Below are 11,822 nucleotides of genomic sequence, written 5' to 3'. Positions count from 1 at the left end.
CACGTACACGTACCTAATGGAGCCAAAACAACATCACTTTCAAAACAAAATCACACCATATTTTCACACAATTGAAACCACTGCAAACAATAAGGTCATAAACATTTACAAAACATTCAATAAATATATCAACACGGGCGCCTAAACCATCCTTTATGATTATTTTGTTTATTATTCCTTTGTTGTCTGTTCCTTTTATTGTCTTCCTGTTCCTTTGTAGTTGTTTGTTCATTTCTGTTTAACATTGTGTTGTATTTAAACGCGTTTAAATTAAGTTTAAAAAAAAAGGTTTTTGTTAATCTTAATACACAAAAACAATTTAATTTGTGCTTTTTGAACAATGCAATCATAATATTCTTTATTCATATTTCACATTATGTTAGCACTCAGTGATGGAAATAATAAACACTATTTAGTTGTTGAAGCTCAGTTATAAACCAAAATCCATTTAAACTGTAAAAACGTTTCCTCTCGTGTCAATTATTGTGATGCCATTAATTTAAATTAATTATCTACACTTTATACCGAATCTTGTTATTTTCTATTGTGCCTAACTTGTTTTATTTACTCTGTTTTTATTCACAATGAAGGGGAATCACCTGTTTTATGGAGGACCAAACCTGCCACAATTCAAATTAAATGAAGAAATAAATAGGAACATTTTAAAGTAAATATAAATAAATAAAAGTGGGGGGAAAAAATACAAAAGTTTAAATATAAATACAACATTAAATAAATAAATGTTAAAAAAAAAATATATATATATATATATACTGTCCAAAAAGTTAATACAAATTGATAACAAAAATAAATAAATAAAAGTAGAAATAAAATAGAATAGAGTTTTTTTTTTTATTTTTATGTATAAGTTAAAAAGAACAGGTACAATGGAATTATTGTGCATGTCGTTAAGTCAGATGGGAAAAAATGACAAAATAAAATAAATAAATTATTAAAAACAAAATATAAATAAAAATACTTTTTATGTATGAAAAATGATTAAATTAATAAAAAGTACAAAATAAAAATAAACAAGGTTTGTATTTTATTTTAATTTTATTTTTTTACTTTTTTTTTTTTTTTCCCCACGTTTATTTAGCTGTTCATTTTTATTTTTTATTTATTTTTTGTTAATTTTGGCAGGTTTTATCCTCCATAATAATATTTAACCCTGACAAAAAGAGGAAATGAGGTGTTAAACTGTGTCTGAGCTCTGCCAGGAAACGTGATGTTGATGAGAAAATGAAACCAAAAGTCAGTGAGGAGCCCCACCAGCCTCACATAGGTTCATTCAGTAGAACAATGGCTCAGGGGTCACTTCTAAAACTGTCCGTTCTGTCTGTGCTGCTGAGCGCGGACGTGTTTTTTAGTTACGCGCTGGGTTTGGTGTCCGTGTCCGTCTCGTCTCCGTCCGTTGCGCACACGGCGCTGCTGTGGCTGTCCGCAGCTCTCCGTGGCTGTGCTCTCATCGCTGGGACTCTCGTCACCTTCGGTAGGCCGGTGCCGGTGCTGATCCGGTCCATAGCGGTGTACAGTCTGCTGCCCGCCGTGTTTGAGACCGGGTCCGTGGTTCTGAGCGGCCAGGGCAGCTGGTGTGACCGACCGGGTGATGCGCGATGCTGGATGATGTGCGCAGGCTCGTCCGTGGCTGCTGCTCTGTTCTGGGAGCTCAGCATCCCCGAAACATCTGGAGATTCAGAGGGAGAAGAAGAAGAAAAGCAGAAACACAAGTCCAGAGTCCTGTTCATCCGGGTCCTTCGCCTCTTCAGACCTGATTACCTGCTGCTGCTGGGGGGCCTGATCTTCCTGTCTCTAGCAGTCATCTGTAAGTATAGAACATCTCACTCACTCACTCACAAGACAAGGTTCTCAACCTTGGAGTCAGGGCCCTATTTGGGGTCATTGAGAGGGGGTTTCCTTCAAGAAACTAGAAATATATTCTGAACAATTTGAGCTCATTTATACTTGTTTTTTAAACCTTTTTTCTGCAACTACAGCAAAGTTGCCATATTTGTATCTGGCAATTAAAAATACATTGTTCTCATAAGAGTTTTTATTATAATTTTCTTCCTCAACTCCTTTGTCATGGAACTCCTCCTAGACTATTAATGCATCACTAATGATATGTATGTAATCCTATAGGATTAATGTTAAGGATGTGCAGTCGACCTTTTTGGAGCCAAAATGTCAAGGTAAAGGTTGCGTGAAGTGACAAAAACCAAACATTTCCATATCTCTATGTGTAATTATGGTACAAGTTTGATGTTTACATTTATGAAAAGCTCATCTCAGTATTTTATTTAATTAGACCAAAGCTGTACGACCTACCAGTAAAAAGATCAGAAGGGGTCAAAGTTCATGACGTCACAAAATAAAACACTTTTTTCCTATAACGGCCACAAATTGAGATGCAGTGCTCAGACTGGTACCATTGAACAACATTTCCTTTCAATGTGTGACCTTGACCTTCGCGCAACGTCATATTTAAGGTCAAGGTCAGTCTTTTGTTTTTCCTACATTATTACTTTCAATTTAATGAAAAAAATGAACAAACTTGTCAACATATCCAGATACATGTTGTGAATACAGGGTTTGCTTAGTTTAACCTATTTTCATCACTTTTTCTTGCCATATTTTTGCACCTTTTAATACATTTTTTTTTTTACTCCCATTTCAGCCACTTTTCCATCAAATATTTCCACCTTCAAGACATTTTCAGCACTTATATAAACCCTTTCCACCACTTTTCTACTTAAAGTCTCATAATGTCAGTGGTTCCCAAACTTTTCACTGTCCCGTTCATCTTCATAATTTTAATCTGAAGTCCCACTACTGTCAGGATGGGGTTTTATTTTGTAGGGCAGACAGGAACTCTTGGCCTCCCATGCAGCAGCTTTCTCCTGCTGGTGATGAACTAACTGCTCTGTGTATAAATGGAGAGGCTTTAGTTCAGGTCAGTGCTGAGACATACTGTGTTCTAACTTGTTATCTGGACTATGGTTCATGTCAGTAGTTCCTGGTTCTACAATAAGTGTTTTTGAATTTAGTATCCAGTGTTTTTTTCCTACATTTGAACTTTCTTCTTGTTTACCCGTGTTCTGTGTTCTTGGATTGCCTTTTATGTTTTTTAAATACCTCTGCCTCCGTGAACTGACCACCTGTGTACTGAACCCATGCTTGTCTGACTGAGTCTAAAACAACAATAAATATTGGTGTAATGCATCTGAGCTCCGCCTCCATCCCTGCATTTGGGTCATCGCCTACACCTGTATGTAACACCTACTAAAAAAGGTTTCTTACTTTTCTTTTTTTCACAAATTTGCAAAAATCTAAATGATAATTTTTTCATGTTGTCATTATGTGGTATTTTGTGTAGAATTTTTCAATAATTTCTGGATGCACTGTCAGCCATTGTGTGATTTGTGGCAATGCATGGAGGCTCCTGACTGCTGGTCTATTTATGTTCTAGTTTTCAATGTTGTCATGTTTTTAATTCATATTCATGTACCCACTATGACAATCTGTGTACCCCTGGGTGTACCCGTACCCCACTTTGGAAACCAAGGGCATATGTTGATTCTTTGTCACTTTTAACCTCTTTTCACCAGATTTCATGCTTATTTTTTTGCCAATTTAACCACATTCACCATTTGTCATGTCCATTATTTACCAGTTTAAACTAACTGTTCCAATATTTACACTTTGAACCCTTTTTAACTCTTTTTCTGTCTGTTTTTATCCACTTTAATTTTTAACTTTTAACCAATTTATGTGGTTTTTAAAATCCCATTTCACCTCCTTTTCCACCATTTTTGGTCACTTTGAACCATTTTATTAGTGATTAAAACCAGGATTTCCATCTTTAAGATGACTATAATAATAATAAACGTTCCTGGATAACAGTGGATATTATTCAGATGAATAAATAAATGTGGTTATCACAGATTCATAGAACAATGGACCATCATTTTACTGACTTTATGGATGAACACCGAACATTTTACCCATGTAGACTAAAATTGTTCAGTAAAATAGAAGATATTTAAGCCCATGACAAAATAAATAAAGTACATATGAACATGCACAAGTTCTACACACCTTAAATAACACAAAACACAAAGCCTCAGTGGATTTGTTGTCATTAGTTTCTCATTTTATCTTGAGATTTCTCTGTTAGAACCAGTGATATTTAGTATATTTATTTAAAATCATCCTGATTCTTTCTTCTCTGATGTATTTAATGCTAATCCGTGTGTGTGTGTGTGTGTGTGTGTGTGTGTGTGTGTGTGTGTGTGTGTGTGTGTGTTTAATCCCAGGTGAGATGTTCATCCCGTTCTACACCGGTCGAGTCATTGACATCCTCCGCACTCGGTACCAGTCCAGTGAATTCCTGTCTGCTCTCCTTTTGATGAGTCTCTTCTCTCTGGGAAGGTACAGTATGTACAGTATGGAGTGAACGTTTCCTCTCAGGTGTGTCTATCTGCTTCATGGCCTCCTACTGAACTTCTCTCTCTCTGATTGGTGGCTCAGCTCTGTGAGCGCGGGCTGTAGAGGAGGTCTGTTACTGTGTGCCATCGGCTCATACACCTGCAGGATCAAAGTCAAACTGTTTCAGGCTTTAACCAAGCAGGAGATCGGATTCTTTGAGACCATAAAGACAGGTGAGGTACAAACACTGCTTAAAGAAGCATTCATCCAGCCAATCAGAAGACACTATATAATCCACGTTCATTCTGAATATGTTAAGGTTTCATTTATTCACACAAACTTTTTTCAGAAAATTTATTTTGATCTCATGACACGTTTCGACTGCCAACTGTCAGTCTTCCTCAGAGGCACCTGCTGATCGCTTTGATGTGTCCTTATGAGTTCTTTCTTTCTGGGTGCGACCAACTTGACAGTTCTGTCAGGCTGGTTACCAGACGTGTTAACAGAGACGTACTGTTACTTGAATAAAAATGTACTCAAGTACAAGTAAGTCATACATAAAATACTTAAAGTCTTGGAAACAAACGCCCTCTCTCTCCACTTTTTGAAAAAAATGCACATGTGCAACATTCTACCTGCTTCCAAGAGGGAACGCCTACTAAACGTGTGTGTGAGAAAGCGTGCACGAGCCCAGTTTTCCTTGTGATTTGAAGCCAAAATAACATTCTCTACAATACCTTTAATTACAAGTAAAAAGTAGCTGAATTAAATAATACTCAAAGTAAATGTTACTATAGTTACTTTCACCCCTTCACGTTTATTGTTGGTAATAAATCTTGGTACGGTTCCCTTACATACAGTAAACATCTCATGTATAAACTTAAAAATTAAAAGACCAAATTTACCACAATTGGAACTTCATTTATTTTCCATAAAATAAAAGCTTTGTCAAAATGTACAATTGTTTTTTAAATAAAATAACACCAATTATTTCCATTCAAAATAGAAAAAAACATTATCAGACTCTAAATATAGATATATTTTTATGAACTCTAAAACATAAAATAAAATAAAAAAATATATTAAATGCTGTTTTCATGTGATACATTACGTTTAATCTGATTTTTCGACTATAATGTTTTCTGGTCATTTCATTTTTTGTAGTTTCACAATATCCGTTGATCATTTAAAAAATATTAATAATAATTTACTCAGTGGGTGTAGAAATGTAATGAATTACTTCCTTTAAAACACACTTAAGTACAAGTAAAATGACTGATTTATAAAAAAGTACAAATACCCATTAAAGCAACTCAACAATAATGTGAGTACTGGCCACGCCCCCTGTCGTCCAATGGTATCTGGAGAAGAAAGTCTCTTAAAGTCGCATCAAAGCAATCAGCAGACACCTCTGAGGAAGACTGACAGTTGGCAGTCGAAACGTGTCAGAAGATCAAAGTAAACTTCCTGAAAACAGTTGTCTTAATAAATATACTGCCAGTATTACTCAGAAGCTGATGAGCAGCTATAGAACACATTCATTGCTAATTATTTTTCATTTTCCCGCAGGTGAAATCACATCCAGGCTTTCAAAAGACACCAAACTGATGGGAATGACCGTGTGTCTGAATGTCAACGTGCTGCTGAGGACTTTTATTAAAACCCTGGGTATGATCCTCCTCATGCTCAGTCTGTCGTGGAAACTCACTTTCCTCATCCTGATGGAGACGCCCATCACTGGCCTCATCCAGAGTATCTACGACAAGAAGTACCAGGTAATAGATGACTGTGTGTAACTCCGTCTGTCCCTGAACAAGTTTAAAATGGATGTTTGTCTCCTCAGAGGTTGACTCTGGCCCTCCAGGACTCCATAGCCTCGGCCAACAATGCTGCTAATGAAGTGGTATCTGGCATTCGCGTCGTTAGGAGCTTCAACTCTGAACGTCACGAAGCTCGTCGCTACGACAGGATCCTGCAGGACATGGGGAGCATCAAGAACCGCAGGGACACGGTCCGAGCAATTTACCTGCTCGCACGAAGGGTGAGAAGTTTTTGATCATCAGTAGCTTAGGTATTTTTATACCGTATTTTTTTTAAATTTTTTTATTAGATTTATATTTGAGAAAGTGAAAGTGTAGAATACAGTTTTTTAAGATAGTATGTTTTAATTTTACAAATAATTTAATGATAGTATTAATTTTATTCAGTAATTAATTTTGTATGTTTCTTTGAGGCATTTTGTGTATTTTTGTTGTCATTTTTTTAAATTCCTCTTATTGTTTGTGTTGTTTCTTTTAATCGGTTTGTTCGTTTACTTTGGGGGCCACACAAAATTAGACCGTGGGCCGCATATGGCCCCCAAGCCTCCTGTTGCCCATGTCTGAGCTCAATGTGATAAAATGAGCAATATATATATACTTTTAATCAGTAATTACTAGACATTTCAGGTGTCCCCACATGGGGTTTTTTGTTTGTTTGTTTCCCTGTGTGCAGCTGACAGGCCTCAGTATGCAGGTTCTCATGATGTTCTACAGCAGAACCTTGATCCAGACGGGACAGATGACCACAGGCAACCTGGTCTCCTTCATCCTCTACCATTCAGACCTCGGAGACAACATCAGGGTATCCCACAATCCTCTGTTCACTTCATTCTGTCTATGTTGAGGTTTCATTCATGAACACAAATATAGAGCAGTTTATTCTCAGTGGGGGCAGATTTTAGGTGGGAAATGAATAATTGAATCATTATTGTGCTGTAGTTTGCACTTCCATGTATAAATAAATCATAAATATGTACGGCACTGATAATATCAAAGCAATTAGTATCAGATATCCGTCCCTGCAGGATATTCACTTTGAATTATTTGATTTTGTGGCCATTTTTTATGTAATTTAGCAGATTGTGTGAAATAATTTGATGAAAATTGCAGGAATAATAAAAGCGTGGATGTAATGTTAGCCCTGCTAATACTGTTTTATTCAATTTGTGGTTTATTTTGGAATTATCTAGTTGAGATATTTACAGCTGAATTAGTTGGTAATTTCAGGGTTTCTTTTTTACTTTTTGCCACAGGCCGATTTGGATGCTCTAAAGGGCCAGATTTTGCCCCCGGACCTTGAGTTGTGAATTAAAGCTTTTCTCGACAGGAAAAAAAATCCCAGGTTCAATTATGATGACAAGGCTCAGTGATTTCACACTTCGTCTCTTCCAGACACTCACCTACATCTTTGGCGACATGCTGAACTCAGTGGGTGCTGCTGGGAAAGTGTTTGAATACTTGGACCGAACCCCAAAGATCAGCACAGATGGAAAGCTGCGACCCGATCAGCTGAGGGGACACGTCAGCTTCAGCAACCTCACCTTCGCCTACCCCAGCAACCCCAGCAGAACAGTGCTGCAGGTAGGGATGGTCAACAGAAGAAGTGTCAGGAGCAGCAGCTGATCTTTTTGTTTGTTCTTAAATGAAGGATTTCAATTTGGAGCTGAAGCCAGGTGAGATGACAGCACTGGTTGGTTTGTCTGGAGAAGGAAAAAGCACGTGTGTGAGTCTGCTGGAGCGGCTGTATGAGCATGAGGACGGGAACGGACACATCCTGTTGGACAGTGAACCTCTCAAGTCCTACGACCACCAGTATTTCCACAAGAAGGTGAAAAAACTCCACCTTTCTCACTCCATCTCTGATGGTTTCAATAGCTGTGTCTCCATTACAGTTTTTCACAAAATAAAAGTGATATTTCTTAAGTTTCGACAAAGTATAATTGCAATTTGTACGTGTTTCCATTGAAGTTTGGTTTTGGAGCCTCTTAACAGTGTTTCCATTGACAGTTTTTTTGCACTATTTAGATTTTGTGCATTTCAAAGGGTAATGGAAATAATCCTGGCCCTGATTTTGCGTAGCCCCTAAAACAAATACACAAAGTTACTCCCAAAACACAGGAAATTACAACGAAAATATACAAAATGACACACAAACAACTGCAAAAACACACAAAATGACAAGAGAAATGCACAATACGACTCTAGCCATTCAAAACAACTCAAAGGGATGTGAAAAAACCACAAAATGACAAAAAAATCATCAAAATGACAAAAAAAATCATCAAAATGACAAAAAATACACATTTATTACGAGGGCAATGGAAACGACTCTGGCCCTAATTTTGTGTTGCATCTATTGGTATTTTTCTTATGCCAGTTTTAAGCTTTAAGTAATGCGTAAACTATGTTTTCATGCAGTCAGGCTGATCAGCGTGTTGTTCTGCTCCTCGACAAAGACGGTCACATTTTCTCTGCTCCCTCTTTTCCACCCGTATCTGTTTCTGCTGCTGCTATGTTTTGTCTGGTCTTGTGAATCTAATAGGAGCCTCTCTTTGCGTCTCTATTCAAAACCATAATTATGGAATTGATCAGTTTGTCTCTCAATGCAGTCGACCACATTTTTTCTACAAAACGAACGGGCAGTGGTGAGCCCGCCTGTCCAAGCGAGGACGTGGAAGACATCTACATGATTGGAATTATTGTAGCAGGCATGCTGCTGATTGGAGCTGGCAGCTTTCTGACCTATTGCGAAGTTCGTATTATGTTTGCGGCTGTTTTGGGCTTATTATCATTGGCTCCCAAAGCCAGCCGTCAATGCTGTCTCATCTATCCACTAGTATGTTGTGCAGAAAGATGCTCCGTCTTGTTTTTGGTGCGTGTACGCTGAGGAGGTTTTACAACCTGCCTTTTCCCCTCACCTCTCCTCCTGTTGTTCTCCCACTTTTCATCTAAATATGGGGCGTCGCCCTTGCGGTGACCCACAGTTCTCCCGCTCCTGTCCTCCCATGTTGTGTGTGTTATATGTGATTGTCGTTTCATGTTTCTTGGATGGGATGAAAGTGAAAGTGAATTGTCCCTCGGGGATAAATAAAGTATTCTGAATGACCAGGTGGTGGTGGTGAGCCAGGAGCCCGTGCTTTTCTCAGGCTCCATCAGAGACAACATCGCCTACGGGCTCACTGAATGCTCATTGGATGAGATCCAGGAAGCGGCACGCAACGCCAACGCCCACGACTTCATCGTACAGCTGGAGAGAGGTTACGACACAGGTAATGAATCATTACTTTGCTTTATCTGGTCCTGGTAATTGTAGATTTAAAAAACAAATTAGGTTTTCTTAATTTTAAAAGACTTTTGTAAAGATTTCTTTGTTTTTACATTTTTTTAACATTAGATAGAGTTTTACACACTTTTTGTTCTGTGGCTCCTGTTTATCAGCCTTACAGGAAGCACAGTGCAAAGTGTTTAAGATGTAAATAATACGTTAATATGTTATGTTAATATATTAATGATGTGTTTATTTTAGAGGTGAGTGAGGGTGGTGGTCAGTTATCAAAGAGCGAACGTCAGCGGATCGCCATCGCTCGAGCTCTAGTGAGACAACCTCAGGTTCTCATCCTGGATGAAATCACCAGCTCTCTGGACTCTGAGAGTGAACATAAGGTATGCTGCCTGTTCAGGGCCGTGATAAACTCCACCTTTATGGAAAACCTGCAGAATGTTGTAGATGATTGTATGATGTTATCTCTTTCTGCATGTTTGACTTTTAATTATGTTCAACCCTATGAAGGAAATGACCTGTACAAATACATTTGCCTTTCCATGAGTGTTAGATATTAGGGCCACATTAAAATAAAAACAAATCAAACAGGAAATAAAAATGTGTTTTTTCTAATGTTTCAGCCATAAAATAATAATTAAAAAAATGCATTTAAAAAAATAATGTACTGATTTACAAAACAGTAAGTAAATAGAGAAATAAAAAAAAAGAAATAGGATTAAAATAAAATAAAAAATACATATTACAATAATTCAAGTGACCAAACAAATTCTTACAGCTCAGGATGTAATCAAAACATAAAAAATGAATACTTAAATAGACAGTAATTAATAATGATATTCTTTATATGGGGAAACAATGTATTTGTCTGTTGCACAGGTACAACAGAGCCTGGCTAACCGTCCCAACCAGACGCTACTGGTGATTGCTCACAGGCTGAAGACTATCGAGAAGGCGGATCAGATTGTCGTGGTCCTGGCAGGCAAAGTGCAGGAGAAAGGAACCCACCAGGAGCTGATGGCCATGAAAGGAAGTTACTATAAACTAAGAGAGAACTTTAACTCACCACAGTGAAGAGTCACATGACATCATCATCATCATCATCAGTACTTCATTTAACTCCCATCTATGAACGTTACTTATGTGAGTTACACAAAGGGATATTTTTGTATTTGGGTTAGAAATCATTCATTCTAGTCTGTATGTGTCAAACTCAAGGCCCAGGGACCAAATCCGGCCCTTCAGAGCATCCGATCCGGCCCACTGGAGAAAGTGAAAATAACATAAAACATGAATCATTGTGTAAATTACCAAATAATTCAGTAAATTGTTGTTGAAAGAACTACTGCCATAATCTCCACAAACTGTGGTTCATAGGAGTATTTACCTTTGTGTGTTAAAATGTTCACTGTGACCTCTATCTTTGTGTGTACATTTTTTTTGTCTTAATATAATTATTCTAATGTCTCTAAACTATCATATGTTAAAGTTTCATTTCAGGAAATTTACTTTGATCTCCTGACATGTAGAGGAGATCAAAGTAAATGGCTGTAATTATTGCGCAGAAGTCGAGGACACATCAAAGCGATCAGCAGACGCCTCTGAAGAAGACTGGCAGTCAAAACATGTCAGGAGATCAAAGAAACCTTAACATGTTATTCTAGAAGAACTTGCTGGAAGTTTCTACAACATGCTGAACATTTCACTTTGCTGGACCAGGAATGATCAGATATTTAAATTTCATGTGTACACTTATAATTTTGCTTGTTTTGCACTACTTTGAATTTCCATCATGTTTGGTTATATTTGTTAAATCATTGGACCATGTCTTATTTTATGGCACACTTTTAGTTATTAGCAGCTAAGCAGCTTTTGTTTATACTTTGTCAAAAATAAAAGTTTGAAGTTTTCCCACTAATGTTTACCTGACTGTGTGTGTGTGAAGCATCGCTGGTGATGGTAATGATCGGTACCTGTTGGTTTTATTGTGTTTCTGGTTGGACTGGTTTTTACCAAGCATTCAAAGCAGGTGATGTTTATTGTTTAACTCGTCCTGGAAAGTCCCTCAAAGAATGTCAGCACAGCATTGGTTCTTGTTTTGGTTTCCTTTAATGCAGTGGTTCTCAACCTTTTCAGCCCAGAGGTTTATTATTATTAGTGCCATAGTATATAGTCATCTTAAAGATGTAAATCATTGTTTTAACCACAAATAAAAAAGGCTTAAAAGTGTCAACAACAACAACAAAATGGTGGAAAATCTGGTAAAAAGGGTTCAAAGTGTCAATATTGGAACA

General features: G+C 37.4%; 1 protein-coding gene across 1 annotated transcript; it reads left to right on the top strand.

Moving 5' to 3' along the window:
- Positions 1 to 1,302: 1,302 nt before the first annotated feature.
- On the top strand, positions 1,303 to 11,380 carry LOC114472558 (antigen peptide transporter 2-like). Its single transcript, XM_028461880.1, has 11 exons — positions 1,303 to 1,825; positions 4,317 to 4,431; positions 4,531 to 4,661; positions 5,998 to 6,203; positions 6,272 to 6,469; positions 6,922 to 7,050; positions 7,641 to 7,829; positions 7,897 to 8,076; positions 9,358 to 9,517; positions 9,775 to 9,911; positions 10,408 to 11,380. The coding sequence occupies exons 1-11, from the start codon at positions 1,303 to 1,305 to the stop codon at positions 10,600 to 10,602; spliced, it is 2,163 nt and encodes a 720-aa protein (XP_028317681.1). The 3' UTR covers positions 10,603 to 11,380.
- Positions 11,381 to 11,822: the final 442 nt, after the last annotated feature.

This window comes from Gouania willdenowi, chromosome 11, assembly GCF_900634775.1.
Source record: "Gouania willdenowi chromosome 11, fGouWil2.1, whole genome shotgun sequence".
Lineage (NCBI taxonomy): Eukaryota > Metazoa > Chordata > Actinopteri > Blenniiformes > Gobiesocidae > Gouania > Gouania willdenowi.
The sequence above is the reverse complement of the archived record's forward strand: the minus strand, read 5'-3'. Positions and strand labels throughout refer to the sequence as shown.

Excerpts from the sequence above, each read along its gene's own strand:
- LOC114472558 (XM_028461880.1), top strand. The coding sequence starts at position 1,303 with ATGGCTCAGGGGTCACTTCTAAAACTGTCCGTTCTGTCTGTGCTGCTG. Across the intron at positions 6,204-6,271 it reads TCTACGACAAGAAGTACCAG|AGGTTGACTCTGGCCCTCCA; the intron begins GTAATAGATGAC and ends TTGTCTCCTCAG. Across the intron at positions 8,077-9,357 it reads ACCAGTATTTCCACAAGAAG|GTGGTGGTGGTGAGCCAGGA; the intron begins GTGAAAAAACTC and ends CTGAATGACCAG.